Source organism: Pantherophis guttatus, chromosome 1 (assembly GCF_059756535.1).
Source record: "Pantherophis guttatus breed Tessera chromosome 1, ASM5975653v1, whole genome shotgun sequence".
NCBI lineage: Eukaryota > Metazoa > Chordata > Lepidosauria > Squamata > Colubridae > Pantherophis > Pantherophis guttatus.
The window spans coordinates 154,108,161-154,128,541 of record NC_142063.1 but is presented as its reverse complement, the minus strand read 5'-3'; the positions used below and the strand labels follow the sequence as shown (position 1 = coordinate 154,128,541).

General features: G+C 36.8%; 1 protein-coding gene across 4 annotated transcripts in view; it reads right to left on the bottom strand.

Annotated features, from left to right (window-relative positions):
- The window catches only part of MAP3K20 (mitogen-activated protein kinase kinase kinase 20), a 108,302-nt gene that overhangs the window by 16,164 nt on the left and 71,757 nt on the right, over nucleotides 1–20,381 (bottom strand). For 3 of the 4 annotated variants that reach the window (XM_034427530.2, XM_034427539.3, XM_087882021.1), the window contains exons 12-16: nucleotides 12,389–12,433; nucleotides 10,032–10,062; nucleotides 8,788–8,927; nucleotides 7,363–7,425; nucleotides 6,023–6,115 (exon numbers count right to left, since the gene is read on the bottom strand). In XM_034427530.2, the coding sequence (XP_034283421.1) occupies nucleotides 6,023–6,115; nucleotides 7,363–7,425; nucleotides 8,788–8,927; nucleotides 10,032–10,062; nucleotides 12,389–12,433 (372 nt within the window). Of the gene's footprint in view, nucleotides 1–6,022; nucleotides 6,116–7,362; nucleotides 7,426–8,787; nucleotides 8,928–10,031; nucleotides 10,063–12,388; nucleotides 12,434–15,602; nucleotides 19,693–20,381 lie in introns of those variants that run through there. The other variant, XM_034427548.3, reaches the window with a different exon arrangement.

The window sequence follows — 20,381 nt, the reverse complement described above, 5'->3', positions numbered from 1 at the left end:
AGGAATGAGTTCTTTCAGAAGATTTTATTTAGAAGGCATGATAGTATAATTCAGATTTATATTGTGGTAAACTTAAAAAAATACAGGGGGAGGAATTGAACTGTTGGCAAACCGGCATTGCAAAATGCAACCTCAGAGGCCTATGGCCCTAAACAAGGAGGCCTGGTCATGTTGGTGCAAAAGTAGTAGCACGTTAATAATTTGAACCCCCAGTTGTTCCTTGCATTCTTTGTGATGAGGTATCTCAGTTGCCGAAGCCTGCTGTTTTAAAGGCGATAAGAACAAGAACATCTATAGTCTTAGCACCTGGGTTATTTATCATTAAAGCGAACGCTGCTACACTACATTTTATATGCCAGATTTAAAAAAAGAGAACACAAGTATGGTTAATTTGCTTCTCTTCTTTATATATAGTGTCATGACCCACCACTGCTTTGTCCCACGAGAGGGGGGGGGGGCGTGAGGAAGGGGAGAGAGAGAGAGAGAGAGAGAGGAGAGAGATGAGATTAAAAAAAACCCCACAACTCAAAAGAAATCTGTAAGAAACTCTCCCTCAAAATTCCGTTAATAACCTCTCAGCGCCTGTTTAGGTTGCAGGGTCTGGCACTAAGAATGTTTTAATCTCTTTCAGCAAAACAATGTCTCATAATGATGTACAGGACGCTTGCCGTCCTGATGAAGAATCATACATAATTCAGCACCTTTCACTTGGCACCACTGCGATATCCTCATTAGCCGTGGCTCACGGTGGCTGTCAGATGGTGTCCATGCGAACGCAGGCATTATATTGTCTTTTGAGATGTGCAGCTGCTTCCATGACACTGCCAGTACATAAAAACATGACGCCAGTTTGTTTTATTTAGTGCTAAACCTTCCAGTTTGTAAAAACAAGGCTGACACAGAGCCTGACACGAGGCAGGGAAAATAATTAGCTCTCATTTTCTCAGGCTCCTATTTCCTTCTCCCTGCTGTGCTCCCTTTCCACTAAACCACCACATGTCAGTCGAAATGGGAGGCAATTAGTGGGCTCATTTCAGTCCCCACAACTGTGCTGAAAAGAAAGTATTTATGATGGCACAATGAGCAGCTGAAAGATTAAATAACATTTGCCTTTTGAAAAGAAAATGACTTCTAGCTAAATGGGCAATTTTTGATTATTCTCAAACAAGCTTAGAGTAGTTTGGCTTTTTAAAAAAAAATACAAGAAAGGAAAATGAGTCATTTTTAGGTGAAAGAATCAAATAAAACTTGACACAGTAATGCAAATAACTGATGTTTTATTGCAAAATATGTAAATGTGTTATAGCCTTAACAATGGCCTCTGTCTTGGGTCGAGGGAGACTGCTGCCAAGTATTCACCAATACAGGAAAAGATTGCTAAACAGCAGGTTGATGTTGTTGTTGTTATTGTTATTGATTCCCATTTTTAATAGTATCAGGGAAAAGATTTTCATTAAAAGTAATAAACAAATAGAGTGAAGCATCAGTATATTTAAGTTGTGGGGTTTTTGTACTGCAGGGACTTTTACCAGATGTCGGAAAGCATCCCAAATCTAATGCAATTTTGGCTGAGAATGGCAGAATTAAGTCCTTGAATGCAATTAAAACAGGCTGTAGTTTTTTTTTAAATAAAAGAAAAATGCTTTGCTTGCTGTTCTCTTTATTTTGAGTATTGTAAGGTGGAATTTATGCATAATAATGACTTGTTTAGGTGCTAGGAATAGCTGTGTGTCTCAAGCCCTTTTAAAACAGCAGGTTTCAGTGGGTTAGATGGAGAAATTCTATGAAGGAAAATTATTGTTTAAAGAGAAACACCCATGATTTTCAGGATTTTCCATCGCCTAAGTGACTGCAAGAAGATATATTTAAAAACCTTACTGCTTGCACGGATGCAGCTTCTGTGAAGAACAGGAAAAGTTAGAAGGTTGGGATTATGCTATACTGTATAGCGATGTTGTCATGATGGGCTTCCAATTTGAATGCCTACTTTAAGATGAACGTGTTTATAGAGTCCCATTTTATCTTTCTAATATATTTGAGATACTATCTCAAGGGTTTAAAAGGTGCATTTTTCAAGTTGCCAAAGTTTTGTTTTTATTCAGTTCAAACATTTTGTAGAGATCTCTATAAATTCATCATGTAGATTGTAGAATGTTCTAAATATTTTTTTATTGTTAACAACAATTTCTCTTATTTTTTCATTATTATTTCTCTTAGCTCTCCTCCTAAAACTGTCAATTGTGAACAATCTAGAAATAATACAGTTTCAACTATTTGCTGAAGAATAGGGTGGTCTATGCTCTTCTGAAGCTATTCTTTTTCCTTTGTAAAACTGTCATGGTAGAGATTTTCATAATGTTCCTCTAGGCAGGTTCTTCTACATTGGAGTAGATTTTTCAGATAGAATGAGTTGCGTGGGATCCCGTATGCTCCATTATTCTCAAGGGACTTCCAGTGGCGCTAGTGGAAGATCATATAACAGAAATTTTCACCGATTCCTCTTCCTTTCTCTGCTGTGAAAAGTTTCTCTAGCTGAACTGAAAATACTGTTGATCAAGGGAAGCAACCCTAAAGTTGTAGGGAGTGGGAAGAATGTATGCAAATTATTGCCTCAAGCCCCACCCCCATCCACCCCAAGCAGACAGCCTCTCTTGAATCTCAATCCCCCCTACAAATGAAAAGATTCTGGTGAACAAAACTGGACTCCTATCTCAGAATTCCCAATAATTGGCTGAAAGGAACAAGTAGAAAGAGTTCAATGGTTGTTTTTTTTTTTCTCTATCTCTAGGTAAATGAGTTTTAGTTCTCAATCTGAATGTTCTTATTTTATTGGGATTTGGACTAAAGTTACCAGCAGAGGTGTTTTCCCAAAATGTTTTCCAGTCAGGGTTTGAGACAGTACTGAATAAACAGGAACCTGAATAATGTTTAAGCTAGTACCATTTTACATCATTGTTTGCTCTCATGTAGAAGATGGCCTGATTATAGGAAGGAAGCTGAAACATATGTTCATTTCTCTCTCTCTCTTTCTTTCTTTCTTTCTCTTTCTTTCTCTCTCTCTCTCTCTCCCCCTCTCCCTCTCCACCTCTACCCCTACCCCTACCCCTCTCTCCATAAATCTAAGAACTGAAGCAATAAATCATGCAACTGCTCAGAAATTATTAAAGAACCTAGTTCTTATCTCATAATCAGATAACTTTAAAGTTATCTGATTATGTTCTATATTGCTTGTATAGCAGAACTCAGTAATGAACCTATGATCCCTTACAGAATTGAAGTGAAGCCGGGGGAATAAACTCCACTAACAATTTATTGGATTTATTTTGTGCATCTCTTTCCAAAGCAGTATAAGATGAGCCTAACAAACATACAGGAAAAATATAATCTACAAGATCATAATTAAAATATAGAGTAATTAAAATCTATCATAAAAGATAGAACTCTGCAATTCTTCAAATTCAATTCCAAAATGATTCTTTAGACCATGTGAAAACACAGCAACACTTTAAATATTGCTTTAAACAAGCCAAGTCTTTTCCCAGAATCCATGTGATGCTGGAAAAAGATGCAATCACTTTAAAAAGTTGCAAACAATTGCTGTGTTTCTACTCCTGCATATTTTTTTGGAACTAAATCTTCAGTCCTGCAGAGTCTTTCAAACAGATTGGTCTCAAGCATATTTTGTTACTGTCTGTGGTTCATCATTTTTTTATTCATTGATTTATAGATCTAGATTCACCCTTATGTACTTTCCCAAATTCAAGGCCAACAGCTTAATCATTACACCAAATTCACTTTCATTCCTTGAGTTTTGCCAAGAAATACAAATAGCCATCAGTGGAAATGCACTAAAAAGGGAGTCACATACACCAGTCTCATAAAACCTGCTTTGTTCATTAAGTGGGTGAACTGAGCTTTCCTGAAACAAGTTAGTCTTACATAAAATATATTAAGGGATTTATCACCATGGCCAAATCTGATATACCGTATTTTTCAGAATTTAAGACGCACCTTTTACCCCCCAAAAAGAGGGTGGAAAACTGGGTGTGTCTTACACTCCGAATGTAGCCCTGCCCAGCTTCTCAAATGGAGGTTTCAGAGGCTGAAAAAAGCATCAGAAACGAAGATTCAGAAAAGAAGTCCCCAGACAGAGCTTCAGGAAAAAAAAGCCCCCAAACAGAGCTTCAGAAAAGAAGCCCCCAAACAGAGCTTCAGAGGCTTTTTTTCTGAAGCTCTGTTTCAGAGGCTTTCAGAAGCAGGAAAAAGTTTTTTCTGAAATGGAGTTTCAGAAGTTTCAGAGGCAGAAAGAAAAGCAAAAAAAAAGCAAGACACAGAGCTCACAACCAAGGAATCTGTTGCTAAAATTCACCTCTGGGAACAGCTGATTGGGGGTATTCTGGGAGGCTGATCTACCTGCCAATCAGCTTTTTTCTTATTTTCCTCCCCAAAAACTAAGGTGCATTTTATACTCTGAAAAATACAGTACTCAGGAATGGATAGAGCTTGCATGGTACTCTTCTCTTTACAGACATTCTTCTTATCACCACTAAAACTTAAATATTCAGTTTTAAGGCTTATTCCAGGAATAATCCAAACAGCAAAACTGAGCCTTCAAAATTAATTCACGTTAAGAGTTTTGCTTTAGCTTAAAGTGCCTGTATCTGGATTAAGTTTTCAACATCCATCTATGTAGAATTTTAATCACAGATCAGTGTATATTTAATGTATCCCAGGTTTCCTGGTGCAAATGTCTCAGCTGAGGTCTATCTATCTTGATAGATTTGATCTCAAATTGCTCATCACCAAACAATCAGAAATAGTAAAATTGGCATCCTCGGGACTTTATTATTCAAGTAATTATGTAACCAAACACAAAATTTCAAGCTCTATAAGCAAACATGCCAAAATACATTCTTGCAGTTCAGAATTCCAGAACAGGCAATTTTAATATAACAACCACAATTGGGACCAACAATTGTGGTTGCTAAGCAAGGCAATTGCTAAGTGAAGCCATGGCTGCTTGCTTTTGCTTTACTGATCTATAAAAGAAATAAATGCCAAGATTTGTCACCAACTTGCTTTTTCATCACTGTCGTAACTGTGCATGGTTGCTAAACAAGATAGTTGCTAAACAAGGGTTTACCTGTAAAAAGGTGTACCTGTAATGCTAAAGTTGTATTATAAAGATAAACTGATCGTGTAAGCAAAGTGTACTGCAAGCTCTCTGTCTGTCTGTCTGTCTCTGCCTGCCTGCCTGTCTGTCTGTCTATCTTCCTGTCTGTCTGTCTGTCTGTCTGTCTGTCTGTCTGTCTGTCTATCTATCTATCTATCTATCTATCTATCTATCTATCTATCTATCTATCTATCTATCTATCTATCTTTGGGATGTAGGCCCATCTTATGGCATGTGGGCATTATGCTGTAGTTCCAGAAAGCACGACAACAACATCCCACAACCCTAATCAGTATCACAAAGTGAAAACAAAATTATCTTTCTTACAAAGCCCAGTTAAACGTTATGTCTGTAATGGAGAATTACAATTTAACATCAGCATCATTTAACATCATTTAATATCAAGACTTTTAATCAAAACCTTAACCATAGCTTTAAATTATTTTAACATTCTGGCTCCTAAAGTGACATTAAATCACAGTTCTTCACTTTAGATATATCAACTATTTCCAATTTTATAAAGTCACAGATAAGCTCTGAGAAAGGGAGGCAGAAACAATAGAATGAGTTATCATTTTGAATTTCAACTTATTGACATCTCTACGAAATTAGGCAAGTTTTGCACACTGAGGATTTTTGTTTTTGTACCAAAGTGCCTACACAGGAAAAGCTCTGTGTGAGTCTGACAGAACAAGTTTTGTACCTTGCTGCATTGTGATTACATTTTTACCACAAAATGAACAGAAAGAGGAGTCATGTTACAATGAAGAAGTATCTTGTGAAGATTTTAAGGACAGATTAATTCTGCTTCATAAGGAAATAAACAAAAGGAAATATTCATTTATTTACCTGAGGACCCTTTCCAGGTTTTAAATGGTAGCCAAAAACAAGCTCCAGATTCAGCACTTTCACCTCACTGGCCTCATTTTCACTGGCAGGATCCTGCCACAAGAAAGAACAATTAGTCATTCTGGTTCACTTCAAATGTCCGTTGTTGTTTTAAATTCAAGACAATGCTATCATTTGAGTTGAATATTTCACCATTTTGCACATGATTGAAGCAGTCTGGCTCAATTTAAATCCTGAGCGTAAGAAACAATGTTGTGTTATTCAGGCTTTAAAAGCAAGCCTGTAAAACTCTAAGGGAGGTGTCAGATATTCCCTGTGCAGCAGGGCCAAAAGTGATCAGGAATCCCAACAGGGAAATCCAGAATTGTGCAGCTGGAAGGCAATCTCATGCATTAATTCTTGATCTTCCCCTTTTCTCGTAGGGAATTTTTTAGTTTGCCTCCCATAAAAAAATCTTAAGAAGTTGAGAAGTTCTACAAAACCTTATGTACTGCATCTGCATATCAGTGGGTAACAGTTGAACCAAATTGTCAAAACCTGGAACTATAAGCTAGCAATGCAAGTTTCCCTCACCTGATTCAAGCAATTCCTCCCTACAGCCAGTACATCATAATTCGTAAAATATTGTAATTGACTCCAAACTTCCAGTCATATGGCAAGAAAAAGGGAGACCTATTGTATGATTTTACTTTTCTATCATGCAACAATAGTGGGTCATCAAATTAATTCACAATACTGGGTTTGGTTGTGTGTGTTTTTTTTTTGGTTTTTTTTTTGAAGAACTGCTTATTCAGCAAGGCAAATTACATGGCTCACAATCAATGCTAAACTGGAATGGATGGGTTCACAAACTGCCTTCAGCCAGAATCAAATTGATTGTACTATGGCTTGGTGTTCTCTAAGAACCTAGCAAACATCTGGAAGAAATTGTAGGTGATAGAGATCCCTGCAGAATTCTGGGCATGAATGCTGATTGTTTAATTGGTAAATGATACAGCGTTGTTAAAAGTTATATGAAAATTTAATAATAAATTTCTGTAATATGGTATTGGGTCCCAGTCTAGATTGATGGGCCTGGCACTCTCTGACCCAGCTGGATCAATTGTCCACTTTTCTGCCAGTATTGATATTTTCTTTCCAATGAAACAAGAGCATAGAATGATTTAGAGTTCTCTAATAGCTACAACCAAATGCAGACTCTTCTCAAGATAGTTAAGCCCGGATAGTCTTTTACATTTGGCTGATAGTATTAGCAAATATTAGTATAAATTTTTCCCATGCATTTCCCATTTAATCAAAATAGAATACTGATTAGACACACAAGGACACACCCTACTTACCTTAATAAGGGGTGGAAAATGAAACATATTGAAGAAATCCTGACATAGCTTCTCAATGGCAGTCTAAGAAGGAAAGAACATAGAAAGTTAAATACAGGACTTGGCTGCAAACAATTTCTCATGTAGAGATCTCATAAAATATTCAACTTTTGGGGGGGGCAACAAAGCACTTTCTGGACAGTCTTTTCCTAGAGGAGGGATACTCAAACTATGGCTTGCGGGCCGGATACGGCTCACCAAAGCCATTAATCCAGCCCACGCAGAGCCACGAGGATGCCCCGCCCACATTGCCCCACCTATCTGTTGACCCCCATCTACCTTCTGGAGGCCGAGGAGGCCAAAAACGGGACACACAGAGGCCTCAGGAGGCCAAAAACGGGCCCGTTTTTGGTCACCCCAGCCTCCAGAGAGAGGGAGGGAGGGAGGGAGAGAGAGACACCCACACCCACACAAACAGAAGTCCCTCCCCCCCTCCCCCAAGGTAGCCACATCCCTTTACTAACCTGCTTTCCACCCCCAGAAGCATAACAAATTAAAGTTTAATTTGTGTGTATTGTTTAATGGACTGCTAAATTGGCCACGCCCACCCAGTCACCTGACCACCTAGCCACACCCACCCAGCAGGTCCTCCCCCCCAACAGTGTGAGAGACCGTGAATTGGCCCCCTGTTTAAAAAGTTTGTGGACCCCTGTCCTAGAGCACCATTTTATTCTTTCTGTTGCTCAGCAATCTTACTTGCTGGTGTTGGAGAGCAGATACATGATCAGCCTTAAGTGGTGGGTGAAGTTTTGCAGTGGTGACTGAAATGCAGACTAGCTGTTAGAGCCAAGCATCCAAACCTGGTTGGGTCTTATCAAGATGCAAATATCTTAGAAATGGCCAGACTGGACTAGAGTGGTACCGATTCTGAGTGAAAGCAGTTTTACAGGCAGACTATAAAATGGCAAATCTCCTGGTTAAATAAGATGGATGATGCTGAGGACAGGCATTATCTGTTAAGCTATGGTCTTGCTGCACGGTGTCTACAGAAATTTAATAGAAGTAGTTTTATAACACTGCCCAAAGTGATTGGCATTTGAACTCTGATTCACCAACACTTTGCTTCCCCTCAGATTTTAAAACATGATCAAGGTTACAATTTGCACACACAACTACTTTTGCATGTATTTGCAATTCTGTGATGACAAGTTGCACATGTGTTGTGCAAAATAATACAAGAAAAAGACTTATGGTTATATTTATTAATGGTCATAAATACATGCTTGAAATCTCAGCATCTCATGAAATATTTTTGTATGTAGTCATTTTTATTTTAGTAAATCTGGAATTATATTTGTCACAGATTGTCAGCTTTAGACTTTAATACTAGAAACAAGCTGTCTTTTTCATAGCTTGATGATCACCCCAAGTTTGCAATTTAGGTACCTTCAAATGAATGATGTGTCCTTTGGAAACAATTCCCATGTCCTTCAAATCATCTTCTTCCAGAAGAAGTAAACGTTTTCCTGTGATGTGATGCTCTTTAAACAAGCTAGCATATATACTCATATCGCCAGATGAATCACCTTAAGATCATAAGACATTGTTCAGAAATCTGGACATAGAAAGATCAAGTTTTGTGAGCTGCATTTCTCTTTCAAGGGGCTTTGGGTTCTACTAGCACCGATGATATTACCCAATTTGGTTAAAGAAACATCTCCAAGAAAACAACCAAGCTTAGAGAGCATCAAGGAACACACACACCCCATTTCAACTCTGACCTACAAATATTCTCCTTTACTGATTTGGGGTCTTGCTGCAGCCTAAGAAAGACTCCATTCTCTGTGATCAAGTGATTTATATCTCCAACATGAGAACAGCAAGAAGCAAGCCTTGTTCTGTACCAGCCATCAGTAATCTTTCAAATTTTTAGAAAATGATAAACACCCATCATTTAGAACACTAGTATAAATGAGCCGTGATGGCGCAGTGGTTAGAATGCAGTACTGCCAGCAATTTGGCAGTTCAATTCTCACCGGCTCAAGGTTGACTCAGCCTTCCTTCCTTCCGAGGTCAGTAAAATGAGGACCCAAATTGTTGGGGGCAATATGCTGACTCTGTAAACCTGTAGACTCTGAAGCGGTATATAAGTGGTGTATATATATATATATATATATATATATATATATATATATATATATACGCTATTGTTATTGCTATAAAATTTTATTCTTGCTTTAATTTGATACCCCTGCTTTGCCAACATGCTGTTTCAACAAAATCCCACTAAATGAACAATGTTTTCCTTCCTGACTCAGGGAAGCAGAAGTCATTTTACACAGTTTCCACTGCAACCTTTGCTTCTCTAAAAGTTTACATTGAAAATATTAACTGAAATTTTTATTGGCTTCCTCTATTACATGCTGTCAACTCAAGGAGGATGTAAATTGAGTAATATCTATCAGAGAAAGATATCTTAGTATTCCTATATTCCGGTTGACGGGTTTGTTCTCTTCACTTTACTGAAAAAGTTAGGTAAATTTCTTTGAATCTTAAGACAACTTAAGACAACTCAAAGGGTTTTTATATGCTTTTCCTAGTTGTATTAGAGCTTTTAACCTTGCTTAGTCTATCACCACAATACATTTATTCATTCAGCTTTTGTGAACTAGACATATGTAGAGTCTTACCTTTTCTAACGAGCTGTTGCATCCAAAAATACTGTGAAAAAAGGACATTGATTTTATGATCTGAGGCATGAAAAGCTTTGTATGGAATATCTAATCAGAAAACATGTTGAGAGGAAAAAAACGTGGTTCTGAAAGCTGTTTAAATGAATAGTGATTGTGTAAAAAAACACAATAACATACTTTAATCTTACATCTGAGATTAAAAATTTGCAACCAGGGCCAAATCCAGCTCCTCTCATCAGTTGCCAATTCAAAGGAAGATGTAGACTGATGGTGACTAAAGCAGAAAGATGAATTGGCAATCTAACATGAGAGATGGATCAGATCTTGCCCTTGAGTCCACATTGTGTCTCCAAAATGATCCTTGAGTAAAGGTAGTTGTTGGCCAAGACAACTACCACTTACACTCTCCATAGAATATCCCCATTTTAATATGCTTGAGGTTTGCAGCCCTCATTACCATTTATTTAATAAAAAAATCAAGAAACTTTCTAGGAGTTATAATGTAAGGAAGAAATTACCAAACGTATATTTCTTCTTTGAAATATATATGTATGTTTTGCACAGTCATGTGTAATTTAAGAGTAATGTTTCCTGTGCAAAGATGTCCCACTGTTGTATATGAAGCATATGTTTAAACTTGCATTAAGATATTAATGGTAGGCCTGAAGACAAAATAATCCCACTGTGTAGGACCATAAATATAAGAAAAAGTAAAATGCTAATTTCTAAATTATTACCGATGCACATATTACTAAGATCCTTAGTTAGATTGCACAGGATATTTTAGATTCAGTGGTGGGATTCAGCCAGTTCGCATCACTTCGGGAGAACCGATTGTTAACATTCTGAGCAGTTTGGCAAACTGGTTGTTGGAAGAAATCATTAGGGCAGAGAACCGGTTGTTAAATTACTTGAATCCCACCACTGTTTAGATTAATGTAATTTGCTGTATATGAGGCTGCCCTGATTCAGAAGCTTCAGCCAACACCAAATGCTGCAGCCTATGTTGATGGGGAAGAATAACTTTACTAGAGTAACACCATTTCTATCGGAGTTGCAGTGGCTGCCTGTAGTCTTCCAGATCTAATCCAAAATGCTGGTTATGGCCTACTTCATGGCTTGGACCTTTGTTAACTTCAGGACTACCTGTTCTAGCAAAACTCTTCCTGTATACAATATTCCAGGTGGGAGGCCAGCATGCAGATCACCCCCTTCAGAATATAATGTGGACATGACAGGTCTCCTTGATTGTAGTCCCATCACTGCAGAACACCCTGTCCCTAAGTTCAAGTTGGCTCCTTCCAATTTTCATTATGGGAATGGGTTACAGCTATGCCATTGCAAAGAATTTTGATGCAGGGCATGTCACCTAACCCGAAGGGGTCCAATTGTCCATAGTTGAAATGATATTTATTATTTTAATTTGTACCCTGCAGGGTCCTTGGTACTCTCCGCGCTTGGTTATTTTATTGCAGGTGTTTCATTACCAAACTAGGTAACCTCGTCAGTGCGAATAGGGAATGGGGTTTGCTCTTATTTTATATGCTACTGACTTGCCCTGTCAATGTTGGTGGCAGTGGCCTTGATGGTTCCTTGATTGGGCTATTTACTGTTAGCTTATTTGTCTGAATTGGTAAACAGCTGACAGTAAACAACAGACCAATCAAGGAATCTACAAGACTAGTCCCTTGTAGCACTGATGATGTTACCTAGCTTGGTAATAAAACATCTGCAAAAACACAACCAAGCTCAGAGAACACCAAGGACCCCACAGTTCACCTCAGAATTTGTACTTTATTCTATACATTGTAAGCCACCTAGAGTCTACAAATGGCATATAAGTTTTACATAATAAGTAATATCAATTAAATTAGATAGGATTTTGCATCCCAACATCTCTTTTCCAGTGATGCTATGCAAACACTTTTTCTGGGCCACCTTCTTTTCTTCTAAGACTCCCTTTACATTGTTTTCTCCCTGCCAGTATTCTGAACTTCCACGTATCTAGTAGACTTGGACATCTATCATTGTGAACATTTAAAGAAAAAAAAGTTCACAGTCCATTCCTCATTGTTCATTTTAAGATTAAATTGTAGGAAAGAAGGTGCCACAGGCAAATGTTGCACAACGCAGAAGTAAAGTTTTAGCCCAAGGATCGAGAGATTGTGGTCAGACGTGGTTACACTGCAACTCCTGTTACTCATAGCCAACACTCTTGATAAGAAATAAACAGACTTGTAATACATCAGTAATAGGGGAGGGACAGATTTCCCACCATGGCTTAGGCCTTTGCTTAATGAAAGATGTCTTAGCTAGATGGAAAAATATTGATTTAATTAATAAAGGCTGCTTACCACGTCTTCTTCAGTCCATGCACCGATATCAAATGATGGCAGCAACTGTGTAAGAAATATGCATTTAAAAGTGCAGTTTCTTTTTCTTTTTTTATCTCTATTTCTTCATCTTCTCTTAATATACGGTTTTTATTTAGCAGGTTCTTTGCAAATTTTGAAGACTGAACTGATACGTTCCTGCTAAAAAGATGACATGTCCCCTTTTTTGAAACAAAACCCTTCTCCATTGAGCCAAGTTATTTATATTCTGACTCATTTTGGGTGATTTACGGTATTAACAAGGCCACCGTTTTGTTTGTTTTATTTTTTTACATTTATTTGCCAGATCAGAACTTTAATGGATGTTACTCTGTGTGCATAAGAACCTCAAAGTGGAGTAAACCAAATTATCGTAAGTTAGCTTTTAATTAATATGTCAAGTTCTAATTTGAACTTTAAACTTAGACAAATTCTAATTTAGGTTTGCAAAACTTAGTATTGAGGAGGCTGTTTGAGATTCGCTTTTCAATTTTGTGTGAGTTATGTAAATTGTAATGAATGGTTAGTTGATTGCCTGTTAAATATCCTGCAATGATGGAGAACGTCATTCAAAAGAAATGAACACTTAAGACTTGAGACACAGTTCTGAAAACTACCGCACACTAGTGATATGGTGGGGAACAGAAATAATGTGTCACTGAGTTATTAATTTGTTTTTATTTATTAAATGTTTACGCTGCCCATCTCACCTAAGTTTAAGTCTGGACAGTTTACAACAACAAATTGTTAAATAAGCTGAGACTGAATCAATAGAGAAAAAAAGTTGGCTTTTACTGATTTTACTGGTTTTCTGGTTGTGAACTAATCCATGGTAAATGTAATACAGGTAGTCCTTGACTTACAACAGTTCATTTAGTGACCATTCAAAGTTACAATGGCACTCAAAAAAGTGACTTATGACAATTTTTCACAGTTACAATTTTTGCAGCAACCCCATGATCACATGATCAAAATTCAGATGCTTGGCAACTGATTCATACTTATGACCGTTGCAGCGTCCCGGGGTCATGTGATCACCTTTTGCAACCTTCTTCTGACAAGCAAAGTCAATGGGGAAGCCAGATTCACTTAACAACCAGGTTACTAACTTATCAACTGCAGTGATTCACTTAACAACTGTGGCAAGAAAGGTTGTAAAAAGAAGCAAAACTCACTTAACAAATTCTCACTTAACAATAGAAATTTTGGGCTCAGTTGTGTTTGTATGTCGAGGACTACCTGTGTAAGTGCCAAGACATTATAGTTCTGTGTGGTATACAAATTTGCCCATAGATTATGTATCCTGTGATTGAATTGATCCTATTGATCCTATGAGTGAATTCATTTGATAGGAAACCAGCACCACCTCAGGGTGTAGGGGAAACAGTCTGCAGAAGTACAGAAACAAACTTGAGAGGGGATGGACTAAACTCAAATTAGTCAATTAATACTTAATATATTCAACAAAATGATGAAGAAAAGCAGGAAACCATGGGATGGCAATACAACAGGTTATTCTGAAAAAAGCCATGAATTACTACTGCTTATTAGCTTGAGTAAAATGGACTTACTACTAACATGGTGATTTCTTCATTGTTAGTGGGTTTGGTATTTAAAAGTATAATCAGTAAGGTATACAAAGATTTAAAAATTGGGGGAAAGGCCCAAAATTATCCAAATCATTTTCATAGTCAGGTTAGAATCAAGTGGTGACTTTAACACCTCCAGTATCTTAACCACTGTATCATATGGCTTGTACATCATGGAAAATTTCATTGGAGAATATGTATACATTTGTAAGTTCCAAGTTGAAGTTTAAACTTCCTTAAAGTTTCTAGAAGACCTTGCCTGCAAATTCTCTTCACTCAGAACAATCACTTTAGAAAGGAGGTGAGGTCCCCAAACACTTCTGTAGGCTGACATAGCTTCTATATTATAGCCTTCCTCAGCCTCGTGTGTAAAAAAAATCTATAACATGTTTAGAAGATGTGCTGTCTTTCAATCTGAAATGCAGCAGACAGTTGCCTGTAACAAATAGTAGGCCCAATCATGATTTGTATGCCTTTCCATATCAATTATGCACAGTAGTTGATTGCTTAGAGCAATGTAGAGTGGTTACAAAAATACATTGCCCACTCTATATATTTCTTATAAATTCAATGTTATTACTTCAGAGTATTCAGAGTATTCATGTTGCAGAACTACAATTCCTGGCATCCTTCACTATTGGCCATACAGGGCAGGGGTGGGTTCTAAATTTTTTTACTACCGGTTCTGTGGGCATGGCTTATTTTGTGGGTGTGGCTTGGAGGTCATGTGACTAAATGGGCATGGGTAGCTGGTCAGAGTCATTTCTGGAAGGTCCTCGCACTTATGACCAGTCCTCGCACTTACGATCCGACTCATTTGTTTGCTTTTAACACTAATCAGCTGTAGGACAGCCCTTTGAGGCCCCGCGGCAAGAGTTTAAACAGTTTTTTTCCCTGTAGTCATCAGCTGGGACTCAGGAGGCAGCAATAGATTGGGGGTGGGACCAAATAAAAGGTAAGAATAACATGGGTGGGGGGGAGAACCGGTTCGGTGATGTCATATCGTCACCGCTACCGGCTCGGCCGAACCGGACTGAACCGGGAGGAACCCACCACTGATACAGGGTGAAACTGTTGAGAATTATTTTCAATATAGATAGACCTTAAGGTCATAATTGGGACCGGAATTTTAATCAAAAGTTGTTGTGGTCACAAGTCAAGGGACCATATGAACGGACTTGATTTTACATCCATTTTTATGAGTCATAAATCAAGTCACTGTGGTCATTAAGCAAATCATGTGGTTGTTAAGCAAGTCACATGGTAATTAAGTGAAGTTCATTGTAACTTTAAACAGTCATAAATGAATTACTCATATAACCATAGTTATCTCCCCATGATGCATTTATATTGTTATAGCCTTTTCAGCTTTTTGTGCACATGTCTGTATATATTTATTTGAATTGTTTCTAAATTGTTTTAATGTAGGAATGATTATGACATCCTTCTTATGCATGAATTAACACTGAAGGGAAATAACTGTAATAAGGGACATTTGTGATGCATTTGGTGACAAAGCTCAGATTAAAAGTTGGTGCAGATATATCATTAGGTACCCCATGTAAACATCATGTTTTTAATCAGGGCCGCAGGCTTTTTGTGTATAATTTTTTTTTTTTAGTGTCATCACGTTTATTGTAAAGTCAAAAATGGAAACAAAGAGAAGCAAAGAAAAACAGCTCACAGCAAATTAGGATTTATGACACCAAATTGTAAAAAAAAAAAAAAGCTGATTACATTTTGGTGTCCTGTGAATAATTAAAAATGCAAACCATTAAATGAATGAAGCAAGACATCACATAATTAAATACTATAATGAAAAAAGTAAATACTATAACAAAAAAAGGTCTTGCCATGCAGAAGTGGAACATTTCACATTCCATACAAATTTTATATTCTGTTCACACACTAGTAGTTTTGGCACAGAGTTATCACAGCACAGCAGAAAACATGTCTCAACTTTTCTAAACATGGTTGAAATACTTTCCATTTACATTTTCATACAAATTTGGAATACAAATAACATTATCTCCTCATTAATCAATATAAAACATTTCAAAAGTGTAAAAAGCAAAAACAAAAAACAAAAAAAAAACACCCCCACCCCCCAAATGATAATATGCTTGATCAGATTTCAACAGAGAGGCTTTACAAATTTCTGAAATAACATGAAAGTGTTTATGATACTTTGTCTCTGTAATGTTTCTGGAATTATCTTTTACCTATCAAGTAAGCTTTAGGCAGGTTTTTCAATAAAAATAGATTAGATTCAAGTTTTGAAAAGAAAATAAGGATGTTTTTTTACTAGTATCTAAAAATAGAGCAGATACTTAGGACTGGAAGCCATTACTGCTCCTCGTGCTATTTTATTAAAACAAAAATGGAAAAAATGCAATGATTTCAGGGGAATTACCAAACCAAACGTTGCTCAAGTAACAGATTTATTAAACTGTATAGAAGATATTGTGATGCTAAAATAGCAAATTTCACTGTCCCTATTAATCCATTATTCCTCTGATCTATCACAACTTAATACACCAGGGGAGAAGATCTTTATAACCTTAGGTGATCAATGGATATTACATAGGGTGACAAAAACACTGTATTCTATTATTAATTTATATGACACCATTTATCTTTTCTTTTAGGGAAAAAAAATTATGAAAGAGGGAAAAAATAGAATAGCTCCAAAGAGACTTCTGAATGCATTATGCCAAAGTATATTATAGTCTACTTCAGTGGTACTCAACCTTTTCTTCATCACAGACTCCTTTTAAAAACCTTTTGTGGCCACAGACTTAACTCAAGCTTTAAATAATAACTTTTCAAGCCTTCACGGACCCCCTGTGATGACACTGTGCCCCCCCACCAAGGACCATAGGTTGAGAACAACTGGTCTACCTGGATTCATCCTTGGTCTTCTGCACAATCCATATTTTGATTTGGTGGAAAGGTGGAGAACACGGGACCAAGTAGCAACTTTTTATGTGAGATAGGCTCCTCTCTTCTAGGTAGCCTTTACTATGTACTCAGTACTCATATCAGGTTCAGATTTCCCTTAGAATATATCCATGGAACTTCTATATGACACAATGTCCACACAGTTCCTCTCCAGATGGAAGAGGCTGTAGCTGTAGCTTCCAAAATTCTCTTGGCTATGTTGCTGGGGAATGCTGAAGGTAATAATGCCAATACATCCACAGTGAGGAAAGTTATAGTATGATTTCAGATCCAATAGGCTTTTAATAGTTGTCCAAAACTCAGTAAGTTCTGTTTAACTATTTTAAAGCGTAATTGTCATGCTTTCTCATACAACAATAAACTATTATACTGTATACACTAGATTAGGACTTTCAGTGTTATCGAAATAAAACTGCTTGTATACCCAAACTTAGAAATGTTAAAATCTGATTGGAATATGCAGTAGCACAATTGCATTCTGTAACGCAGCATCCAAAATGAAGTTTTAGTAATGTCCTAATAGTTAATCCAGAATATTCAGCACTACAGTAAAACTTGGGAAATTAAATGAGTTGGAAATATGTGCGAAGGAGCTACTTTCAGAGCCTGTTTCTACAAGCAATCAGTATTTTCCCAATATCTGTGTATCTGTAGCCCAATGTACATAGAAAACTATCAATCAAGATAATTTACAAGGCAAACTTGTTCACTAAAAAGTAAGCTTCATGAGATTAACTTTACCATCAGTTATATTCTTACAGGATTGCAATTTAAACTATAATCCTTAGGAATATCCTAGAGACTATAGGATTAATCAAACTATAATTTTTTTAGGATATAATGGTTTGAATTTGATATGCCTTCCAAGTCACTGTAGAAACTTTTTGCAGCTTTTCTTCTGTCTGAGAACTCCACCATAGAAAGCGGAGAAAGCAGACAAGGCAAGGGATGTGTTGAGAATCAACACAATGGATTCCCTTTCAATTATTTCAGGATGATAAAACATGTAAAATAAAAAGAAGTAACTCCAGGGAAGGGGGGAAAAAGTGTGCAAGAAGTAAGGAAGCCCTTTATCATTTTATAGATTCCTAAATTCTTAAAAAATGAACATTCTTAGAAATATATGGCTTGATTAAGTGGAAGGTCCTATTCAATCAAAAGTTTTGTTTAAATTAACCAAAACACTCAGCTACACGTTGTAGCCCTAACCAGGATCCTAGGCTGTTTCTATAAAAATTTGTTTGAAATATAATCATACTTTGAGGAAATCTGAATTTTATGTATGCTTTGACACAAGAAGTTGGTGGATTTAAATATCATTGCATTGTGTTCCTTTTTTCATTTTTACTGAGATTTTTATCAGCAGGAAACAGACAGAAATGAGAATAAATAAGCAAGAGTGTGGAAAATATATATTTATCACACAAGAGCGATCCAGCTATTCAAGAAATCTTTGTCTGAATTAGATTTTTTAAAAACTTATTTTACAATAATACTAAGGACATGTTACTTGTATGGCAGGAAACCTATATTAGAATCAGTAAAACCAATTCCATTCTTTCACTTTGCCCAAATAGGTGAGTTGTACTGCCAGATAAAATGAGCATTTGAAACCATTTGTTTCCTATAAATCTTAATATATATACATTTGTGCACGCCTTCTAGTCAGTGTTGATTCCTGGTAACCATCTGCAGTTTTCTTGGCAAGGTTTTTCAGAAGTGATTTGCCCTTGCCTCCTTCCTAGGGCTGAGGGAAACTGACTGGCCCAAGGTTACTCACCCTGTTTTGTGGCCAAGATGGGACTAGAACTCATAATCTTCTGGTTTCTAGCCTGGTGCCTTAACCACTATACCAAACTGACTCTAGAATACAGCCCACTGCTATATGTATGAATCTTTGGAATTACAGCTATAAAACATGCAGGGAAACCCCAAATGGAATTATAATTTTATCTGTTAACCTGCTCAAGAGACCTACAAGAGGAAGGAACAATGATAGATGTATACTTAAAAGAAAACTCCAGCAGTTTCATCATTAGTTTAGTGTTGAGCCATAACGATGTCAACAATAGGTCAACATAAACAAAAAAACTTAAATAAACAAACAACCCAAAATTGTTTAAATTAATTTTAAATTTGAAAGCAAAAAAAACAAAACAAAAAGAAACCACATAAAGGGTATAAACAGAAGGAACATGATTTCTCACAAATAAGAAAACAAAATGGTTCTGTGCAACAAAATGGTGCTCGGTTCTTACTCAGAAATTAAAAACATAGGATACTTTTTTCTCAGTGTTCTTCTTTCTCTCCCTTTTGTAACAGACGTCAGACTAGAGTCCTTACAGCTTTCCTTTACTGCTAATCACTGTCATCCTCAAAATCGATCTCCTCATCGGTATCATCATCCTCATCATCCTCATCAGATAAGTCGAATTCATGGAACCCCAGCGCCAGGTTGACTTTCTTCCCTTTTCTCATAGAAGTGGTTTTGGAAGAATTCTTTTTGGCTTTCATATTGATCTGCATTCCAGAATGCAGGGTGGATCCCGCTTCATTCATAGAGAAGACATCCCCAAAACCTTGCATCATCAAGGCCTTCAGACTCTGGTTCATGCCAGCTACCTCCCCATTACTTGCGGCGGTAATCTGACATGACATCTCTGCACTGTTTGATTCCTCTGTTTTAGATTCAAAGTAAGATGCCTCAGACATTCTGGCAGCAAAAGGGAAGCAAAACTAATGAAAATGGAAAGGAAAGATAGAGGGGGAGGGGAAAGGAAAATTAGAAACCAATTAAAATCCCAGCAAAAGATACCACCAGATTAGTTAGCAGTAAACAGAAAGTAAAATGATTAGTGAATTTTAATACAAAATGCCAAGTCAGGATTTATTTTTTTAAGGACTTGGTTATCATAACTCTATAAAAATATCAGAAACCTAAGCCATATATATATAAGGTATTATAAGATATAAATTTTGTGTATCATTAGAAGACTGGGGGTTTTGTTTCTTTTTGGTAGTACAATCTAGTCTGAGAATAATTTTAACAAAGCAAAAGGAAAAACAATCAAAACATATTTTGTTTTCAAAATTAGTCTGTGTGTCAGTGTGTGTGTATATGTGTGTGTGTGTGTATAAAATATTCCAGTGTCTCATACGGGGAAGAAATATTCTTGACAGACAAAAAGTGTGCCTCTGCAAAACTGTATATGGCTTATGTCTGCTTTATGTGCCCATTTTTTAATTGGAATCAAAAGCCACCAGTGGTTGATAATCAAATTAATTCTGGAGAAATAAATAAAATTCTGACTCATCAGAATTAATAAACAATTCATACTTTTTTTTTACTGGAAAATAATAATTAATAGATACAAGATTTCAGCTCTAGAGCAACGCACATGCTGTGATATTTTATGACATCTCCT